We start from the raw sequence: 22,234 nt of genomic DNA, 5'->3' as shown, positions 1-22,234 counted from the left end.
TTAAATATATTAAATGTAAACACTTATACTATATAATTTAAAAATTTTCGAAAATTCTTCAAAATGTAATGTTGGCTAAATTGAAGAGTCGCTTTAACTGAAAACCGCCAATAAATGTAGACTATGTCCTAAAATATATTAGTACATGATTATTGCCACCATTAGCGCTGGAAGTCTTAAAATAAATTTGGGTAAAAAATATACAATACGTTTATAAAAGTAATACCAAATTATCTGTTTTCGTCTTTTTTAAATTGAAAGAGTAATGCAGCGTATTGGCATAAAGTGAAGGAAGTGAAATGAGTAGGTTTAATGTTCTGCGTTGGGCAGTACCAGACAATGTGAAGGATTTATGCCCTGATGGCATAAAGGTTTTGAAATTCGAAAAAAGGGATATAGTAATTGTGTGGTTTAAAAATGATATTTTGATATACGACCATGTTAACCTTCCTGAACTGCAAAGTGGGAATGATTCTAGCAAAGCCATTGTAAGTTTATCATTTGTCTTAACCCACCACTGTTGTTATTATTAGTACTGTCAACCAGTATGTGTAGCACTTACACACTAGCGACTGATATCTAGGTGTTCTAGAGTTGACGCAATGTTGGTAGGTGTTGTACGGTTACAATGCTCCATTTGAATTGTCATTGGTTTTTCATTTGTTGTTTATTTAATTATTTTATCAAGCCCACACCATCTTTAGCATTATTATTCTTGCCAGTGAGTTCAGTATAGTAATTAAGGAGCTACATTGTCAAATGATGCTCATTTTGTGGCATTCTTACATATATTTTCTACGTTTATATGTGACACAGTTATATGTCTTCTTCTTATTAGTTATGTACTTTTAAGTGGAGATGACATTTATATGATATTGCTTGAATATATGCACAGTTTATTCATATCAGGCATTTACTTAGCTGAGATAATATTAATATATATGTATACAATTATGCTAGTCAATCATTTGTTTTTTTATATATAATGCGGTAATGTATCAGGAAACTGAGTATTTTCCTTGGATATAGTGTACATGAACACATTGGCCAAAGAGTATGATATTTATTCAAAAGTTCTGATGCACATTTGAAAATGACCAATATAGAAATGACAATTGTTTTTCTGCCTTGTCACCTTTGGGTGTTTACAAGATTATACTTATAGTTTTAATTAGCTTTCATACAAGTAGCTTCCTTACAAGAAGGTATCTTACTATATAAATTCCAATACTGTCCAATATATGTAAATAGTTAATTTATGTTAACCCACTCACCATGTTAGAAATGTTTGCAAGCGTAATGTCTCTGGCATGCTTAATAGTTTCATAAATAGTAACGGCCTCAGGTAAGTAAATTTGCCTGGGGTTTAAACAGCTGGAAGACAAGGTAATTAAATAACCGTTTGACCATACCCACATATTTTTTATAGAAGAAAAGTTCTCTTTCTTGATGAAGAAATGGAATGAAACATAGGTGTTTAGTTTTAAGTCTGGTACAAAGAAGACAGTTTTCATTGTTCTAGTGATGTTTTGATAAACTGAGACATCACTTCAGGACTAAAGCATTATATAAAAACATACATTTAGCTTTCATGGCAATAACAGGAAGCATAGTAGTATTTCTAATGCCTAACATAGATGTTCTGGATTTCTTAGAGACCATAGGAGTTTGGTTAGTAATCTTATATATAGCACATCCATTTTTCTGCTTGTATGCCCCTAAAATTAATGTATTTTCAGCAGAAACTTAATTACATTCTTCAGTCTTCATTGTATATAAGGGATATGTTTCTAAATGAACCACATTGGCATAATTTCTAGTGTATTGCTGCTGAGGGACCACATTACACAAATCAAGTTTTCTAGTAAAACCTAGAACCATACAGGATAGACAGCACAAAAAAGGAAGCTGTTCTGGAAGGTTACAATAAATTTCCATCAAACCCTTCAGGTCCTGTAGATCTACATGAGTTTTCTGGGCTAAAGTATCTCTTTTAAGTTAGTGACATCCTCAATTTATTTACTACAGTGATGGGTGGAAGATCAAGAGACCTTTCTGGAAAAACAACCTTGGGGGAGGTCTGAGGTATATGAAAAATGGGTCTTCTGTAAAATAAAATAAGAAAAGCTATTATGAAATCTATGATAATGTAAATTTCTTAAGATTAATATCTCTTAATTTAATCAGATTTTAATTTTTAATATTGACTTGGTTACACTTTCAAAGGATTTATAAGAAGTGATTACCTTTTCTTGCTCCAGTGTCATAAAGGTGTATATTGTTTAGGTGCTGTCTGTTGAAGGCAGCGTTGTAAGTATCTTGCAGCTTGGAGATATGGTCGGAGTGTTCAATGGTAGCTTTCTGTACCTGCTTGTTGAGACAGCAGACAAATGTTTAGTGTGAGTAAATTGAGTAACTGACTACTGCCTTTTATAGTAATCCTAGTACAATTGAAATAAAATAGCTTGATATAAGCCATAAGGTATTCCTACCTTGGCAGCCATGCCATGAATAAGTCAGTCTTATGGCATTTTACTTTTAATTTTTCAAAGAAATGAAGCAGTGATCTTGTACAGATTCTGCACTGAATAGTACTTTTCTTTGATTGTTCAAGGAATAATACCCCTCCTATGGAATTCAGAGGTTCGTCATGACCCCCTCCCATTTCAAGGTATGAAGTTGTCACAATTAGGTCTCAGTTTAAAGAAATTGTAATTGAAATGAACAAAGCAGTGGTGATACAAAGTACATCATGGTGGAGTAAACTTCAAATTTGTTTTTACAATTTATATTTTTTTATAAGTGCTTAATATGGCTGTCTCTTATATTTCTTTAACCTGAAATTATTAGAGATCCTGGATTGAAATCTCAGCCTTGATACTAGGTATCCTGACAGGGATTTTTGTGATTTTCCTCAGCTACTTCAGGCAGGCAACCAGGATAGTACCATAAATTATGCCAGGATCACTTCCTTCCACATTCAGTCTGATTCATGAGTCATCTCATCATTCAGTTCTGTATAATCTGATATATTGACAGCATTGTTAAATAAACCATAATGAATGAATAAATACATAGTTACTAATACTGGCCAGTAGAGAATTAATTATTTGACTAAAGGAAAAGGTCATGTTTCCTTGGTGAAATTTTAAATTTTCTCTACAGGTCAACATCAGGCTGTGGTGGAGGTGATGCCATTAGTAAGGGATCTTTGGCATTAAAGATGCACATCAGGATGCACCAGAAAGTACTGGCTATGTGCTCTCTGTTTATGGGATTTGTCCTTGTCAAGAAGAAGAAGGAGAAGCTTTATGTTGATGTGTACAAGACTGGCCCAAGAATGGTTCAAGTAGAAAAAAAAGTTTCAGCTCAGCTGCCAGAATCTGCTTGTAATGTAAGTAAGGCTTCAGTTCAAGAATGTGCATTTAAGAGAAGTACACATCTACTTTGTAACTAGTGACTGACATATTTCTCTGCTAGAAACCTTTGTTAATTTAAAAATTGTAGTTAAAATATTATCGAGGGCTTGGCCTGTAGCCAGGTACTGGCATGGAAGTCATTACAAATTACCTGACTTTAAAATATTCACTGGGAACTAGCAATGAAATTGCAAATATTATCTGATGACAACAGTATTTGAAAGGACAATATTTAAAACTGATCTGTACATTTTTCTTTTCATTATTTAATACTAGCAGGCATGTTTTCTGTTTGAATTAATAAACATTTCCAAATTCAAGTACTGTGTTGTAGTACAGTATATTTACAGTTCTTTAACAGTTACATTTTTGTCCAACTTATGCCAGTGTTTATTGCAATCACACCATTTCATTGGGGTCACCTTTGAACAACTTGTTTCTCCGTATCATTTTGTAATTTTCAGGTTTACTTTATATTGTTTTGTTTATGTAAGCTCTTGCACTCTTATTGTTAATATGTTAAGTTTAAACTAGGTGTAATTCAATATATAGGGTAAAACAGAATTTGTGCTCCATCTTGCAAATTTTGTTTCACTCTGTATGTGTTACTGGAAATACCCAGAAGCCATCTAAGCTTGGTTGTCATAAGCCAAACTAGAAGAAGTAATTATTATTGAAACATAACCTAACAGTGACTACTGCTATTTTTAGTCCATATAGGTTGAACACATCCCTTTGTAAAAACTAGTTGCTGTAGGTATGGTTACATGACATTAAGTTTCAGTAATAATTAGTTCTAGTTTTGTGTAGTGTAAACTAATTTAGACAGATTTAGGGTATTTCCAGTAACATATACATTAAAAAATTTATAGCATTTAGTAGGTATGTGCAAAAATAATTTTTTCAGTTTGAGACAAGATAAGGACAAGAATTCTGAGAATTCAGAGAGAACTAGAATTTTCCCTGCTAGACTACTACCACCACTACTTTTTTTTTATAAAACAATTTGTATTACCAGCCACTTTTCACTTACTCCAGTGAAATTTCCCATAAATCACTGTGATTACAAAAGACTTCCAGGTCCATGTCCTTTGTCACCACTTGTTAAATCTTAAAATTGTTATTTTAGACCCTTTTCTATAAATCACTGCATCTAAAATTGACTACATAATACTTTTATTATGTGCTGTAATAAGTTGTTCCATTGCTTCATTAGTTAAACACACTGTTGCTTATTTATCTTACGGTTTATGTCTGGTATGTGCTGGCGTAGCTCAGTCGGTATAGTGACTGGCTACGGACTGGGCGACCGGGGTTCGATCCCCGACGGGGGGAGAGGATTTTTCCTCTAGCCTCTGCGTCCAGACTGGCTCTGGGGCCCGCCCAGCCTCCTCTTCAATGGGTACCGGGGGTCCTTTCCCGGGGCGTGATGCTGACCACTCCCCCCCATCTAGTGCCGAGGTCAAGAATGAGTAGGAGCTATACCTCCACTCCCCCCAAGTGCCTACATGGCGTATAGTGGGACAGCTTTACTTTATGAGCCGGGATAGCTCAGTCAGTATAGTGACTCGCTACAGGCTGGACGACCGGGGTTCGATCCCCGATGGGGGCAGAGGATTTTTCCTCTAGCCTCTGCGTCCAGACCGGCTCTGGGGCCCACCCAGCCTCCTCTACAATGGGTACCGGGGTCCTTTCCCGGGGGTAAAGCCGGCCGGGGCGTGATGCTGACCACTCACCCCCATCTAGTGCCGAGGTCACGGAAGAGAGGAGCTATACCTCCACTCACCCCAAACGCCTACACGGCACGTAGCAGGACAAACTTTACTTTACTTTTTATATCTGGTAGAAAAGTATTTTCAGATAAATCTGTCACTGTATGGTTATCTGTTAGCTTGGGAATCTGAACATATTTCATGACAGAGAAACTATGTATTGGGTGTTACACCATGGGCCATGAGGTAGAAGACTACATTCAGTCTGTCATGCTTGTATGTACCAGAATTCCTTGATTTTACATTACACTGTGTATTACATTACACTCCATATTCTACTCAGCATTAGAAAGCTGCTAAGAGGATGATAGTTATCTTCATCACTCTCATTCATTGGAGTTGGTTTTGGTGTGATAGACCATGAAGCAATTTTGAAGTTGAAAACCCAGTTCACAGTTTTTATACAAAGTAGAAGCTGCCTTCATTCATTTTACACAGTCTTGTACTTTTTCTTGGGCTTTGCCTTTTCAGTTGAGGAAACCTCACAACAAGTCTCAACACTGCCAGTGTCTTTAATGGCCTGACAAGTTAAGAAGCTTCCATTTCCTTCCTCTGACCTATGAGTTTTCTTGTTGGTTATAGTTTTTTGATGGTGGTTTATTCAGGTTGGAGAGCATTATTTATTACTTGTGTTCTGAAAGTGAAATTTGCAATGTCTGTTAATAAACCAATTGTGTAATTATATTTATTTTTTAAAGTAATCTAATATTATGATGATTCTGCACATACAGGATGTTTCTTGTTCACTAACATCTGTAAGATGTGGTGATTTGGATCCAATTCTAGCAAGTTTGCTCCTTGAAGAAAAAGCATTGGTATGGTCACAGGTGATTTTTATTGGTTTGGGTTGTGGCCAAGTGTACTGTGTTCCAGTAGCAACAGAAAGCAGATCTCCAGTGGGTATTCCTAAAATGTTATACTGCACCACACAACCTATTGCAGGAATTGTGTGTCTCAGAGGTTGGTAAATTATATCTTGATTTAATTTTAGCCTGTTTCTCCAAAATGAAGAAGACTGGAAATTTTCATGCTTACAACATAAAGATAAGTTGTTGCCGTGCTAATGAACCACACCATGAAGGCTTGGTCGAGGTGGGACTTCCGAGACAGTGTTTGGAGTATGCAGAAGAGGCTGTCACCTTTTTCCTCTTTCGTATTTACTATGCCGGTCTCCTTTCTGCTCTCACCGTGCTTTCTGTGCATCGTTCTCTTTCTTCCCGTTGAACCCTTTTGCACATTGAACATCCACAACATGTGCCAAGTCTGAATTGTGTTGCATACAATGTTATACACCTTCTTCCTTTCTAGGTTTATTCTTGATGTGTAGTGTTAAGGCCTCATAGGTTTAGAAACTGACTCACCAGCAAGGATCTGTTCTATCTCTGTGGTGCTGTCCTGTGGTCTTTGGTGCAAACTCCAACATATGTATCTTGAACCCAGAAGTAGTCAGATCAATAATGTTTTCATAAACTGAACAGTATTGAATTGCCTCATAGCTATCTTAGGAGTTTGAAGCGCGTGTAGCATTTCCTGCTGTATATTGGATTTATATGTTGTACATTTTTCACAACTATTTTGCTCAAATTCATCTTAAGATTTTAAACAGTAAAACATGCACAGAAATAATGGCTTTATAAAGAAAGAGTGTTCATGAATTTTTATAATTATTTTAGTTTAATTACTTTTTAAAATCTGTTTTAACTAAAGGAGGTGCAGAAACATGAAAGTGGACTCTTAACTGTGTCTAGGTAACAGCATGCAGGACATTTGAACTTAGGGCACCACTGAGACAAATATTGCACGACTTGGCACATCTTCAAAGGGGTATAGCTGTCAAGGAATCAGTTTAATATACATATCATCATTGTAGGTCTTGGCCCATCACCATCATCTGTTGACATTTCCATTGATGATGGAGGCAGCTTTATCTCCACTGCTTTTCAGTTTTGCCTTAGAATAGGCCATAAGGAAAGTCCAAGAAAATCAGGGTGGTTTGGAATTTGATGGGACACATCAACTTTTGGTCCATGTTGATGATATTAATCTGTCGGGTGATAAATACTGTAAAAGTGAAGACAGAAACATTCTTATGGGCTAGTAAGGATGTTGGTCTACAAATAAATGCAGAAAAGACGGAGTAGATGATCATGTTGCAGCATCAGAATTCAGGACAGAACCAGAATATAAGGATAGCTAATGAATCATTCGAAAATGTGACAGAATTCAAGTACTTGGGGATGACACTCATGACACAATCAAGAACATTAAATTCAGGGAGTGTTTGCTATCATTCAGTTCAAAATCTTTCACCTTCTTGTCTCACGTCAAAAGAGTCTAAAGATTAAAATCTAAAAAAGTGTAATTTTATCATTTGTGCTGTATGGGTGCAAAATATGGTCTCTCATTCTGAGAGAGGGGCATAGATTGAGGGTCTTTGAGAAGGATATTTTGACCTAAAAGGGAAGAAGATAGATCGCTGAGAAAATAGCATAATGATCAGTTTCACCGCCTGTACTCCTCATCTGATATTGTTAGAGTGATTAAATCAAGGAGGATGAGGTGGGCAGGACTTGTGGCGTGCATGGGGGAGGGGCAGGGTGTTTACAAGGTACTGGTTATGAACCAGATCTGTCTACTGATGAGTCTACATGGTGCCAACCCAGATCATCATCTTCACTACCATGAAAACCTCATATCAGATTCAACTGGACCAGAAACATGTTCAGTAATATGATTTACTATTAATAATGTTGAACCATTATGTTCTGTTACCAAAGGGTTAGTTTGTTGGTCACTTTATGAGCTTTGAACTTCTCACAGCTGTTAAGATGGAGGGATGTTGGTTACTACCTACAAGACTGCACAGCGTCACAACCTGAGACCACTGTTTAGTTGTTAGTTTCTTGCACTTCAGTATATGAGAAACCTCCACATTCTGTTGCAGACCCAGTAACATGTCTCTATTCTCATGTGGGGGTGGTGCTGCGCAGTGGTCCAGTGGTGTACATTATGTCTGATCAGCAAAAATTAAAGTACCACATGGTGTATCTGCCAGGGTCTGTGGAGGAATGTTTACCTGTGAAGGATGGAATTGTGGCTACTGATGTTGTGGATCTCTGGCACAGCAAATTGACCAAGGGTAGTGGGGGTCAACCAGTTGTGGAGAACAGGGTGACAGGAATAAAGGGTGTATGTGCCATGGACCTGGTCCCTGATTCAGATTTCATCTTAGTTGTCACTGTAAGTAATGTTATATTACCACATTTTACAGCATATCAATATTTACCCATGAGGCTTGCAAATTTTGAGAAAGAAATAGGCTCACTGTTCTCTCACTAATTTCTATTTATCATTATTCTTGTTTTCTTAATTAGATCACTTTCTAAATGACAATGCATGTTTTTTTCTTCATGATGCATGCACACATGGTTCCAGTAGGCTGCAATATCTGATCCTAGTAATAAAGGATTATAAACCCTTAAATGCCATTACTTCATTAAGCTATTCTGTTTTTTAGAGTTCTGTACAGATGCCTGGTGACTGACATATGCTGTGAGAATATCTAAAATATCTGACTGACCATAGACCTGGATAGGATAAATTTCATGTTGAATTTGTATCTTTAATTTAGCATGCTGTTATTGTAAACCTCTTATTTTGTTAACAGCTTCATCTCACATTGTACTGTGTTCAGCTGGGAACTAAAATGCCAGCCTGCCAGCCAGAGAATTTTATCGTTCCACCCAGCGTCATGGCCGACATGGACAGGAAGATGCAACACCTTACCAAACTCAAACAACAGATGGCTGTAGAGGAAAAGATGTTGGAAGCCATAAGTATTAGTAAGAGAGACAAACTTCTCCAAAACACATTCACACTTTCTGTGCAGGTATAAAGTATTTTTTCTTATACATATATATCGGACCAGTGATTGACTTTTTCTGGACATGTCTGTAATATCTCTGTTTAGTTTAAAAAATATATTTGTTATGTTTTATCACTGCTAAGCTGGGTTGCTTATGTACTGTCCTTCCACCTTTCTTGCCACGTAATCTTATGCCAAACCTTAGGTTATAATTTAAGTTAGGTTAGTGCAGCTAAAGCTAGGTTATGAAAGGTGAGGGTAGGTAAGACTATGCATTGTTTAGTAAGAATGATTACATGACAACATGGGAGCCAAGGTAATCAGGATAGCCCTAAGTGAGGTAAGGCTAGGCAGTACTGCATATTTAGCAAAGAATGCATATGGGAACCTGTGTATTCCAGTATGGATTGCAGTATTATTTGTTTTGGTGTGGATTCCCTGAGTTTTTTTGACTTGACAGGCTTCCCAGTTAAACAATGTTTGAGAATAAAAAACTGTCTTCTGACTGCATTTTTAAAACATAAGTCATTAAATTCTATCCTTCTGTTCTATAAAAGTGAGGAATAGGCTTTGTCATATATAATTTCATCAGTGTTTAATGTTTACATCATTAACAATCTCATAATAATACCACGTATATACGGCAGACTAAGTCATATTACTAAGCAACTGACTTTCTCTGTTAACCTTTATCTTACTAGCGTTCCCTGTCGGGAACGTAAGTTGAGTACTCAGCCCTACGAACGTTCCCGGTGCGGAACTCAAAACTTGCAACATTGTAAGTAGACTTGGCTACGTCTTTTGGCCTCTTTTAGGGGCTGCAAATATTGAATCACTTTCTCTAGGGTTCTGACAAGTTCAACACGAGCTGTCAACCCGGTAACTATAACCATAAACAGAATTAAACATTGTTATTGTCAAGTGGGTTTCGGCTTCGTTTTCAGACCCCCTAATCAAAGCTACTCACATTCCTCGGCATGATCTGTGAAAAGAATGTGTATCCACTGAAATAGGGGAAACAAATTTTTCTGTGTGGTCATTAGTTCACAACCATGGCTTCTATCATGTCGAATGAGCTTCCAAAGAAGAAAGTAATTTTACTAAGGCCTATATAGGCAATTAAGATATTAACTGCATTTTTAAAAAACTTTATGTATTCTCTGTTCTATTCGAATAAATATGGCTTTTATTTTGTCAATTTATCATGTTTACTTTAGATAATATTAAAGTTTTCCGTAGAGCGTGCACAAAAGTTTAAAAACCTGCAAAAAACACCGTAGGGCTGCTACCACTTTGCCATTTAAATCCCCATCATTTAAAGGTTAAGAGAACATCCCCTTATATGCCATGATTTTAATTTTCTGTACTGAAATCTTGAAATTATACAGGACAGACTGAGTATCTAAATTAATATAATTATTGTGTATTATTCCTGCTTACAGGTTTATGATGCTTCCAGAGGCACTGATGCTGCACAGTATGCATTTGAAATTAATTTGAAAAACAACGAAGATCAAGATTTCTGTCCAGAAACTTGGTCACTGCATGTGTCTATAAACTCAGAAGGAATGAATGTTAATCAAACCATCAAGCTGGAACAGAGAATCCGTAAAGGTGTCAGTTTGAAGACACTTATCACAGCAAGCATTCCAGAACCGTTTTCCCTCATTCAGGTGTCTTGTTCTTTGGTTGCCAAGATTTCAGAAGACGGCGACACAGAAGGCACATATTGGGCAGTGATTCCTGTTGCTGTAGCTACATTGGATGTATCTTTCTTCTTTCTCCCCTTTTGTCAAAGCTGTAAGAGCTCACTGTCAGAGGATCTACTGAAGATAGGCCATAGCCATATGGGAGAAAAAATTAAGAGGCTGGAGTCACAAGAGAACACAGAGCCTGTTCAGCATGTGTATGAGTTTAGATTGATCACAGAATGGGCCACCCCCAGCGATATATGGGCTGCAGTTACCAAGAACTGCAGGCATCTCTTTACCAAGGTATCTTATCGTCTCAGTATTTAAGCCTAGCTGCAGGCACATTAGAATCTTTCTCAACATTTGAAAAAGCTTCTTAAGCATCTTCCTTATTGATGATTTTTTTATGGCATAACCTCATTACAAGAATTTATAAAGTTCACAAAAATGCTCATTTTCCAGTATCAGAGCAATTTATAGTTGGTCTGGTATGTGCTTCACGTAGACAAAATTTAGAGTTCTTTGTGTCAATACAACATACAGATTTGGGTCTCAAACCTGCACTCTTGATCTCTGCATCAACACCAGTCTTGTACCTTATTGATTGATCTATGAGGGAACATGAGCATCCAAGTGAAATATAGCCTTCACCTGTGTTTTGCTGCCAGACTTGGGTCACAGACCTCAGAAAAGTCATTAACCCTTCAGCGTGGAAGCATTTAAATCCCAAGTCTATACCGTGCTGTGGGAGGAGTTTCTGCATGGGGATTTAATTTTGAGCTGAAAGTGCATCATTTTACTTATATGGGCACAACTTCCCTAATAATTGATGAATTTTAGTGAAACTTTGAACAAAATGTTCACAACACACTATGCTTTATAGAAAGGTAAAAAATTTACCTTAAGCAGTAGGACGTGCCACACTCGGTAAACTGCTCCCACTTTGTTCATCGTCATTGTATTCATTTTCATATTCGTCACATGTAAGAAATTCACGAACAGGTAAATCATCGATTACACTTGATTCATCATCTGAATTGAACACACTACTTTCGGAATCAGTGAGAGGTTCGTCTACACTTCTAGCAATGTCTTGAGGAGACAAAAAACGCCTGCTACTCGAAGCCATATTCACGGCTGACTGACGGCAGATATGTACTATAGAATTCTGTTCTTACCAAGGGGAGAACAGAGAATGCATTGACTAAGGTCGTTGACATCATATACCGTTAGAAAGGTTGGAATGTGTCCTACACAGCCGTCGAAACCTTAAATATATTACTCCATTTGTCTTCCCTAGAGAGAGCCACAAAGCAGAGGCTGAATGCAGTTAAGTTCAAAAATCGATCTATATTTCAAAGTCGAAAAACACTGGTAAAATCGATCTGTCAGAGTCACGTTATATATCAATCGATAGCCAGCATTTTTCTCTACATGGCTGCTGGATCCAGAATACATAAAATACAAGGTCAGTTGCTACGAAGAAGGAGAAGTCTTAGCGCGCATTGTGCGAGCAGTGCTCGGCACTCCACGCCATGGGATGACTACGTCATGACGAGCGATGTTCGGCACTCCACGCTGAAGGGTTAACATTAATTCATGTTTACTTAAAATTAACTAAACATATTGGTATCTTAGCTTAATAGACACCTGACATTAATAACTGTAATTAATGGGTGGTACAGAACAGTCACATATAGACATATACAAGGATATTATAAATTACTGGAATTATGATGCCAGCCGTACAGTTACCAATATCACTTCTAGTTTGGGACTTTGAAAATTTCGAACACTTGATAATTGTTGCACAGAGTGAACTTTGACATTGCTGTTGTTGAGATGAGTTGATGGTTAGGGGAACAAAGTCCAGTGCCACATACAAAAATAGAGAAAGATGCAGTGTAAGAAGCAGACTGGTGAAAGGCTGGTTTGTACTAGCATTGCGTACATTTATGATTACGATGGATTGGGTAGTTTGTGTGCTGCTGTGCAAAGCAAAAGCCGTCATGTAAAAGTTCTCGAAATTTTAAAGTCACAAATGCCCAGTGAATATGTGAAATAGTTCGGCATAGCATCTACGTAGGGCAGTAAAAAAGTTCCCGGAATTGTGGTATAGCACTGTAGCCGTCGCATTCGACACCTCGCTGGTTGTGCAGCAATTCCTCGCCGAGAAAAGCATTCCCGTCATCACCCAACCACCATACTCTCTGGATCTCGTTCCTAGTGACTTCAGGCTGTTCCCTACTCTGAAAATGGGTCTCAAGGGGACGCGTTTCGCAACCATGGAGGACATCAAATCGAATGTGACTGCCGAACTCCGGAAGATTCCAAACGAAGCGTTCCACTGGTGCTTCCAACAATGGCAGGATTGATGGAGCAAGTGTGTGTGCGCGCAAGGGTCCTACTTTGAAGGTGATTAGGTAAGCGTTGCCATATGTCCTACCATTATAGTGCTATACCACAATTCCGGGAACTTTTTGACTGCCCCTCGTAGTTATGGGTGTTTGTGATAATGCTAGATGTTTGAATTCTCCTTTCTTCCCCCGCATCCTTCCTTATAAACTACCATAACAGTTACAAAGTACTGTACAGGGATTTAGTAATTTATGTTTAATAATATGCAGGTCATGACAGGAAGAGAATTGCAGTTGTACATTGGCTGCCACTGTATCAAGCTACTGCTGAATGCAGAATTCAGTACAATGCATATCAGGTGTAAAGACATTAAATTGTTGCACCACTTAAAACAAAGCCTGGCTCAGCTTTTGAATGAAGAAAACAACTTCAAGAAAACTGTTCTGATTAATTGTACCATCTTCAGTATGGCTCAGGTAATAACTTTATTCTGTTAGTGTGATCAAAGCTCCAATTAAAAGAAACCCCCAAGTATTAGGACTTTAGTTTAACAAATTTTAAATTAGTATAGTAAACCTCAGTATAACAGACTATAAAATTAATGAATTATAATGGAAGGCAATAAAACAAATTAACAAGACTGCAAAGGTATAATTCGTATTGGAACACAATTGAAAATTTTGGTTTCTAAATATGTAGCCTAACCTACCCCAACCTCATCTTACTAGACGTAGTCTTTCCTTACCACCTCTTGTATCACTTGCCCTAATCTAACTTAAGGTTACCATGGTTACGTTGGCTTCCACAGTTGTCCAAATTACCACTGTTATAAGAAAGCAGTGCTTCATAAACAATTAAGACTTTTGTGAATTCTGTTAGATAATTCTGATAACACTACAATTCGATTTAAATTGTGACATGGCTTTATACTGATTTCAGAACCTGAAGGCAGATGTGGAGTTAGAAGGAAAGAACCTGAATTTGCTGAAAGGGGAATGGAGACATGCTGTGGCAAAATACTTGCCACTTTAATAGTAGCCCTCCCTAATGAGTGGTGCCACGTATGTCATTAACACACCATAGCTTTCCTCAGTACTGTTGCCAACCAAAGAGATGTAAAATATTCTTGTTGTAGTTCTTCCCCAGTATATTTGAATAAAAATTTTCTTGGATATTTTCCATCTAAGAAATAATAAAATAGAAGACGTTTTGGTGATGGGGCTCTATCTCCGTCTTCAGGTACCTACTCTGTTGGGCCCAATATATTGAGCTAATCCCTATCTCTGGACTGGCTTGCTTGATGATGTGTTTGAAAGGCTGCCTAGTGCATAATGTGTAATTATAATCACTGCTGATTATCCTACCCCACATCATTATTTATCCAAATTGGGGCTTACATCTCATGCTATAGAACATTGTTCAGCAAACATTTTCAGTGGCCATACATATGCACAATTTTTTTAAAGAAATTAAAGAATAAGAAGAGCTCTCTTGTTGGATTCAGCTCAGAGTAACATTCTGATGCAAATATTCCAAGATATATTTATCACCCATTTATTTTGTCTGAATTCTGCAATGGCAGTGGAAACTCTGTAGATGGGCAGGTGGAGAAACATGATACTGAAGGAGATTTAAGTTGGTAAGATACACGAGTTACTGGGAACAGAGGAAACTTTTCACTGGCAAATTTTGACCATCAGGCATAACAATTGTTTAAACTATTTTATTTAAAGAGTTTGTAGGAGATGTAGTAACTAATACAATTATTATACAGAACTGTTACAAAAATTGCTGTCATACCAAGACTTTCATTGCAGGCTTGGAGACTAATGTCAAATTACATTTTTAATGCTTTGGGTGTTTATGATAACAGGCATTTTTGCCACTGTTCTTAATGTCATATGAATCTTATCCTTGTGTTCTGTTATAGGACTTGCCTGCATAATTTGAATAAAATTTTATTAAAAATTGTGTATGTGTATCTAATACCTCCAGGTATGGCATGTGATGACCTTCCTAAACTTTGTCCATCTAGACAAGAATGTAGAATCCACTTTTCAATTTGGAGTACCAATGGATGGATGGATGGATTTCATTACTCCAATTGATAGGGTGATACTGAGAATGATTGTTATTGGAGGGGACTTAGAGCTTTATGATGAGGCCCTGGTATCTAGAAGTCTGTCATTTCTTTCCAAGTATGCATATGTGTAAGTGTTAAAGTTCTGTCTCTTCTGTCATCAGACTATAGTTAACTCCCAATTATCTGGGCTGATAATGGGGAGAAGACACAAATAATCAAAGAAATCCAAAATATTTTGTTTAGAGCATTCACAGAACTTCACAAATTACTTCTTTTAATGACTGATGTATATTTTCAGAAATAGTTGATGATGTTCATGCGTATTTATGAACTGTTCAGACTGTCCACAGCAGTCATAGGATAGCACCAGACAGGAGTATAATACATGTTTTTGGCCTTAATATCTATGAAATCTATAAATTTAGAATAAAATGAGAAGAACTGATGTGGTAATCACAGACAGACATGACATATCCTATGATGAAATGGGGATGTGATTGCCATTCAGCAAGCAAAGAAGTGGTATATATGATGAAAATGGCAGAAATTCTGGTATCAGAATGGAAAACTTCAGAGTCCCCTTTCCATCCCCCTTTATGGGTGTAACTGACCAGTGATGGGTCTAGTGTTGTAGCTTTCACAGTTTAACTTTAGTGTAAACTGAGCTTTTTGACATGCCACACTGAAGAATCAATTGCTGCAATGCATTCTGCTTTTAAATGAGCACTAATGTTGATCAATATCTACTCACTCGTAAATGTGTCATTTTCATATCCACTGTATGAGAGTTCTTTTACTCTATTATCTACTATAAAAATTTGTGATTAGTCGTCTTCAAAAAATGACATCATCAACAATGTAAACAAATAACGCTTCACTACCAAGCCAGTCGCATTATCACTGCTCCAGAAGCAGCACATCGCCTCTGAACAGCGTCATAAGACTATTTAAGAAAAGTGAAAAAAGACGTTACCAACACCAACAACGTAATCTGATACTAATAATAATATTCATCCAAGTCATACTGCTCATTCAAGGGTTAAAACACTTGAATAAGACACTAAACTAACCCCCCCCTTTGGGGGGGTTAGTTTAGTGTGTTACTTAAGGTTTTAAAACGCAACCAACCCCCACGAAGGGGGGTTGGTCAATTGTTTTAACCCTCCATTCGGGGGGGGGGGGGGGGGTAGTTTAGTTTCTTACACAAGGTTGATTGCGTTTTACAAACTTGACCAACCCCACCGAGGCGCTCCGGAAGGAGCGCTCTGCTCTAGTAATATATAATTTAGTGTTTTCTATGTATGATTTACAAAAGGTATGATAAAGATCCTTTGTTGAACATAATATTTAATTTAATTGTTGTACTTTAAGTTCTCTTATTTGTGTATTTCACCGGTGAGGCTGTGAATTGAGTTGACGGTGCCTTCAGAAGTAGATAAGCATTGTTTGTTTGGTGCAGAGGAAAAATGCTAGCCATGGTTTAATAATAAATATGACCCTTGTATAAATTTATTTTGAGCCTTTTGATGAGAGTTTGGTTCTCATCTTGTAAGAAACAGAACAGCAACACCCAAAGCATTTTCCAAGTTTTCTATTTATATATATGATTGTTACAGTAGAAACACTATTTAAGTTTTCAAACAAAAATCTCTCTTATTATATTTGCTGTATTTATTTTTGTGAATATCATGAGTATTACTTGTAAAAAAATTCTTAGTCAGAAAAGTTTCAAAATCACTAGTCACACTATTATACTTTCCTCAAATGGCCCCCATTTGACAGTATCAGAATTCAACTTTGTGTGTCCCAGGATGTAGCTCTGGTATCTGATATAATCTTGCTTCACTCGATCCATTTCCTTGTTTACGTCAATCACCAATACAGGTGCAGTAGGTTTAGTTTGGAGTAGCCAATGCTCGTAACTTTCATGCAGTTTCTGCATATAGCCAAGAGATACAGAACTTTCTTCTGGGCGTTTGCGCCTCTGGACCCTTTCATAACATAATTCTGGACTACCGCGAAGATACACTGTTACAAAATACATATATACTTCAGAATTCCTCAGCTGGAAATATTATGTTTAACCTTTCCCACAGAACATAAACATTAGGTCTTATAGTCCACGACTGTAATCTTGATACTTTGAAGGAATGCAGGAAGTCAGTAGCGTTAAAGGCAGATGCTATCTTTCCTCCACCCCACAAGTCTCAAGATTACAGTTGTGGACTGTATATGTGTGATTACAAAAATTAGTGCCACCTATTTAAAATAAGTAATATTACAGCACTCTGTATCCTTGCAGAGCTGTTTTGTGCATAATGCACAGTTTGCTCTTCTGTGTTTAGAGACAAATTCTAAGGTATGAAATGTGTGTGGCTACAAACTCATCACATTACTTACCTATTAAGTCAAGCTGGATGTCAAAATTCTGTTGCATCCATTCATACCACTTGCAGAGGACAACATACTCTGCACCTAATAGCTGACCGCAATTGTGAGCCATCTCCACAAAGCAGAATCTGTGTTACCATATATGAACAATGAACATAAAGGACAGAAATATCAATATGAAATTAAACTTAATACATATGAAATTATCCAAAAAATATACTTGAAGAATCACAAAATGTTTTGGGAAAAAATTAAATCTGGCCAAACATTTTCTGGTAAATTAAGGTCAATGTCAATATGTTAATGTGCCCTAAAATAAGAGCATATGCATGTTTCCATCACCTGTTACTTTGGAGAGATCGCTCAAACATGTGGACTCTTTTGTTTGTCTGATGCATCTGTGTCTTGAGTCGAGTCAGCTGGACATAATTCTGGAACATGAAGTTATGTCTGTTGAGGTTCTTGTACAGGAGTTCCAGCAGATTGTGTCCTTGCACATTGCACCACTCAGAAACTGGTTCCTGCAAGAGAAAGGACAAACTGCCCTTCAGCATATCTTAGTAAAACCGCTTTGAAAATTACTTCTATAATGGAATACCACTTTCAGAAACACCTCATACTGTATGACATTCCTGTTTAATGTACTAACATCTTTATTGTGCATACACTGCTCTTTTCACAAGACTAGAAATGTGTGCTCTTCATAATGCACTAAAATTCCAAAGGCATTCTTTACACCACATCATGGGCTATTAAGGGAATAACAGATGAAACAATAATATCCAAGACCGTTGTTGCAACACTAACCTCTGCTTACTCATACATTAAGTATAAAGGTACCAATATGTCATTTTTCATTCTCATTCACTGAGAATGACACTCCATCTTTCCTTTTAATTCTTTCACTGTAGTGAAGAGAACCAAAACTAAATGCTTTAATTAAAAAGAACAAGTGAGAAATAAATATATACATATGGAACTACTGAAAATAAGCTGGTATTCAATGTTGCTCCTGAGTATTTGTGAGTAGTACACAAATTTAGAAATATGTTACGTATGATTTTGCATGCTTCATTGACTTTATATTAATTCATTGCCAAACTTTAGGTTAAGTTAAGTACAACCATCATAGTTGCTGTAGAACAGATATACCAAATTCCTAACCTGAAAAATACTCTCTTGAACTGCTTATTAGATAAAACAAACTCTAGACTTTCTACAACTTAGCCACTGGAAGACCAAAGGAAAGAAAACTTAGTGTTTCTGATACTTTGTGTATAAACTTACCATGTGAGCATCTACATCAGTAAAGCCTGAGAAATGTTTGATCATTTCGCTCTTCCCTGCACCAATGTTTCCTTCTATTGATACTCGGAAAGGCTTGACTGTATCTTGCAGAACTTGTGACTCCATGAAGTTGGTGTGTACTGATGTAACTTGTTGAGACAGAATTAATGGAATACATAAATAGCTGAACATTCCATAATGTTTGAGAACACTATACCTAGCATATATTTTCTGATTAAACACAAATGAACCTAGTTTCCCCCTTAAATTATAAAATAAATCCTAAATCATGTGGTATAAACTACAATCTTAGCTGAAATTGTTAACACTTTTAAAAGGTTCTCTGATTTTCTTAACAATTTTAATTTATGGTACTACAATTTACAGAAAGACACTTCCCAAATTATGTAAGAAATTTATTTTATTTTCTTGAGGTCCTTCCCATGTTCCTCCTCCCTAACAAGTAACCACAAACTTATTTACTTCTAAGCAAACACAATTTTATTTGAGAAAAGAATTAAGATGATGTGCATATCAACAATTAAGATGTATTGCTTGGACCAGAGTACTTGTTAGCTGAGTTCCCTAGTACTGTAGATAGGTGCACTCGGCATGACCTGGCTGATGCATGGAATGGCCAGGCAACATGGATTGGGGTCAGAAAACCTATGGGTGAATATTTGGCAGTAAATATATTTACTGTGGAACCATTGCAAGGATACCAATATGACTGAAGATTCTTTTCCTTTTATAAATACTAGGGGAGAACGCTCCTTTCGGAGCTCCTTGGAGGGGCTGATCAAGTTTTTAAAAAGCAACCAACCCCACAACAATGCCGAGTTTGTTTATAGTTGACATTGTTGATGACGTAATTTATTGACGACGACGAAATCACAAATTTTTATAGTAGAGAAGATGCGACGTGCTGCTTCTGGAGCTGTGATCATGCAACTGGCTTGGTAGTGAAGCGTTATTTGTTTACTCGGCATTGTTGTGGAACACAACAATGCCGAGTATAAACAAATATCTGTTGACATTGTTGATTGATGACGTAATTTATTGACGACGACGAAATCACAAATTTTTATAATAGAAGATTATGTACACAATTGACAAATTCATATATTATACTAGGGAAGTCTGCAACATACACTTAACATATATTAACAATGAGAATACAGTTTTATCTTTTTGTATTTGAAAAGCATTAGTATGGTAAAAGTAATATAAAACATGGCATACTTGTCACATGTAAAATTACCGATCATGTCCAAACATTTATATTACTGGAATATGCAATGGCTTGGCTAGGCACAATCTATCACTCTTGACAGACATTCCATTGTCCTCTCTGAAATACAAAATGTTTCTTCTGTTCCTATCATAACTTGCATTAATAATAATTATGTTAACAATTTGCTTAATGCTGCAGTCATTCTCCCAATACTGTTCCTCTAGTTTTGCAACATGGCTACATTACCCTTCCCAGTCTTGCTGTGAAACAGGATTGTTTTGTCTGTAACCGCATAGCCTGCAAAGAAAACGCACTGGCCATAGTGGTCTTACATACAATGTTTCCCATACCAATTTGAGTATATTCAATTCATGGTAAATGAGAAACCTCATTACCAAGCTGTTTCAACTAGTCCACCCTGAAAATTTTATCTTTTGGTCTATGGGCTTCAACCAGTTCCATAAACATAATTTTCTCATTTGGATATCACAAGTTTCTCTGTAGTCCAATGTCAGCATGCTCTTTGAGGACAAGTCAGTTATTTTCAGATGTCTTCCAGGCAAAGCCCATTTCTTTTAGGAGTCTCTTTCAGTTTATTCCACCTCCAATTGATTTTCTCATGTAGAACTGGCATTTGTTTACACACTGTCATTAAGACTTTTTCTAACAGAAACTCTTGTATAACATTTCGTATAACTCCTACTGAAGTCATCAGTTACAACATTTCCAGTTTACTATTCCTGCAATAAAATGTTTCTTCTTCTAATGGTAATGTAAATAATACTGAGAACAAAAATTTAGATATTCACATAATAAAGGTAAATCTGAATTGTCACCCACACTTCTGCAATGAAAAATCACATGTTAGCAACAGCAAAAATTAAACAACAATCTTACCTTTTCTTGCCAATGTTCTTTATGGGCCATGTGGCCTTTCTTTACTCATTTTCCAAACCCCATAATGATGGCTTGGTTCACACCTGTTCCTTTCTATATAGGAACATGTGAACACTTATTTTGTGTTTCAGCATTTTAAAACTCAAATCCCCTTCTAATAATCTGCTTCCTTGATGTAGATCACTTTATCAGGTCTTCTTGACGATTCGCCTTGCTCTATTATTCAACAGAAAATGCAGTTTTCTTACAGCAGCAAGTTGTAGATGCTGTCTTCTAGGTTGTTGCAAAGTGTAGTCTGGTAGACGTTTATACCTATGTTTCAGAGGTGCTTGCTGCCTCCATCCTCAAGGCAATGTTTTTGAAAGATAGAAGTGTGGAGATGTGTGTGCAGTTTTCACATTGTCCTTCTCTCTGCACTAGGAAAACTTGCAAGTAAGCTGGTCCCATCATGCATGAAGCTCAGCAAATTCATACTAAGGCGTCTCAAACATAACCTCAGGCAATCTCAAAAACTACTATAACATTGACATGGATTCTGCCAATTGCAACAAGTGTCAACCATTATTACAAATATACAAATTATGGACCACAGATAAGAATGACAATGTTTTTGAAAGCTAAGAAAAGCGTGGAGATGAGCACATAGTACGGATCACTTTGTTCTTCAATCCGCGCTAGGATCTCACAAGTAACCTGGTCCTGTCAGTATACATACACAAATACAGTATATTCCGGTTAATTGGGCCATCGGTTAATTGGGGCAGCAGTTTATTTGGAACAAATCTTTTTTAACTCTTTACGTGGAACTTCGCATAACTGGGGCAGCCGCTTAATTGGGCCAAAGTGTTCTAGTCCCGCTGTGTCCAAATTAACCAGAATCCACTGTATTAGGATAAAAGTCTGCTCGCATTTAACAGAACGAATCACAACACATAATATGTATGAAGCTCACCAAATTCGTACCAAGGTGTCTGTAATACAATCTTAGACAATCTGGAACACGCCTGAAACATTAACAATTTACGTGTAATGACTCCTTTGTCAATTTCAAAATTTGTCGAACATTGCAACATCACAGATTATAGACCATAGAGACCCTAATAAGGAACTGAGGTTTTTACGGTGGTACGAAGATAACAGTCTTCATTCGATTTCACAGTTTATACAATTGGTGGTCTAATCGAGAATGTAACAGTGAGATTACGCAAGAGCCATCTATAATGATACATAGAACAAT

General features: G+C 36.9%; 2 protein-coding genes across 11 annotated transcripts; one reads left to right on the top strand and one right to left on the bottom strand.

Moving 5' to 3' along the window:
- The first annotated feature begins 148 nt into the window (after positions 1 to 148).
- LOC110835652 (uncharacterized) lies at positions 149 to 15,076 on the top strand. 6 transcript variants are annotated; one of them, XM_022076089.2, is made up of 9 exons: positions 149 to 488; positions 2,287 to 2,399; positions 3,166 to 3,394; positions 5,923 to 6,151; positions 8,136 to 8,431; positions 8,859 to 9,080; positions 10,499 to 11,050; positions 13,375 to 13,581; positions 14,045 to 15,076. In XM_022076089.2, exons 1-9 carry the CDS (start codon positions 300 to 302, stop codon positions 14,135 to 14,137), a joined length of 2,130 nt encoding a protein of 709 aa, XP_021931781.1. In that variant the 5' UTR covers positions 149 to 299; the 3' UTR covers positions 14,138 to 15,076. The 6 variants fall into 6 exon arrangements, with proteins under 6 accessions (XP_021931781.1, XP_021931785.1, XP_021931786.1 ...); XM_022076094.2 differs by having other exon boundaries at positions 173 to 191; XM_022076091.2 differs by lacking the exon at positions 149 to 488 and adding an exon at positions 533 to 608.
- Positions 15,077 to 16,681: 1,605 nt separating this feature from the next.
- LOC110835653 (deoxynucleoside kinase) lies at positions 16,682 to 22,148 on the bottom strand. 5 transcript variants are annotated; one of them, XM_022076098.2, is made up of 6 exons: positions 21,950 to 22,123; positions 20,998 to 21,696; positions 18,867 to 19,015; positions 17,922 to 18,100; positions 17,589 to 17,707; positions 16,682 to 17,216 (listed from the first exon to the last, which is right to left on the bottom strand). In XM_022076098.2, exons 3-6 carry the CDS (start codon positions 18,990 to 18,992, stop codon positions 16,930 to 16,932), a joined length of 711 nt encoding a protein of 236 aa, XP_021931790.2. In that variant the 5' UTR covers positions 18,993 to 19,015; positions 20,998 to 21,696; positions 21,950 to 22,123; the 3' UTR covers positions 16,682 to 16,929. The 5 variants fall into 5 exon arrangements, with proteins under 5 accessions (XP_021931790.2, XP_021931792.2, XP_021931791.2 ...); XM_022076100.2 differs by having other exon boundaries at positions 20,998 to 21,213; XM_022076099.2 differs by lacking the exon at positions 20,998 to 21,696 and adding an exon at positions 19,436 to 19,532.
- Between the last annotated feature and the right edge of the window lie 86 nt (positions 22,149 to 22,234).

The sequence above is a fragment of the Zootermopsis nevadensis genome, unplaced genomic scaffold, assembly GCF_977971745.1.
Source record: "Zootermopsis nevadensis isolate Lab colony 2312 unplaced genomic scaffold, Znev_1.0 Znev_ptg000030l, whole genome shotgun sequence".
NCBI lineage: Eukaryota > Metazoa > Arthropoda > Insecta > Blattodea > Termopsidae > Zootermopsis > Zootermopsis nevadensis.
The sequence above is the reverse complement of the archived record's forward strand: the minus strand, read 5'-3'. Positions and strand labels throughout refer to the sequence as shown.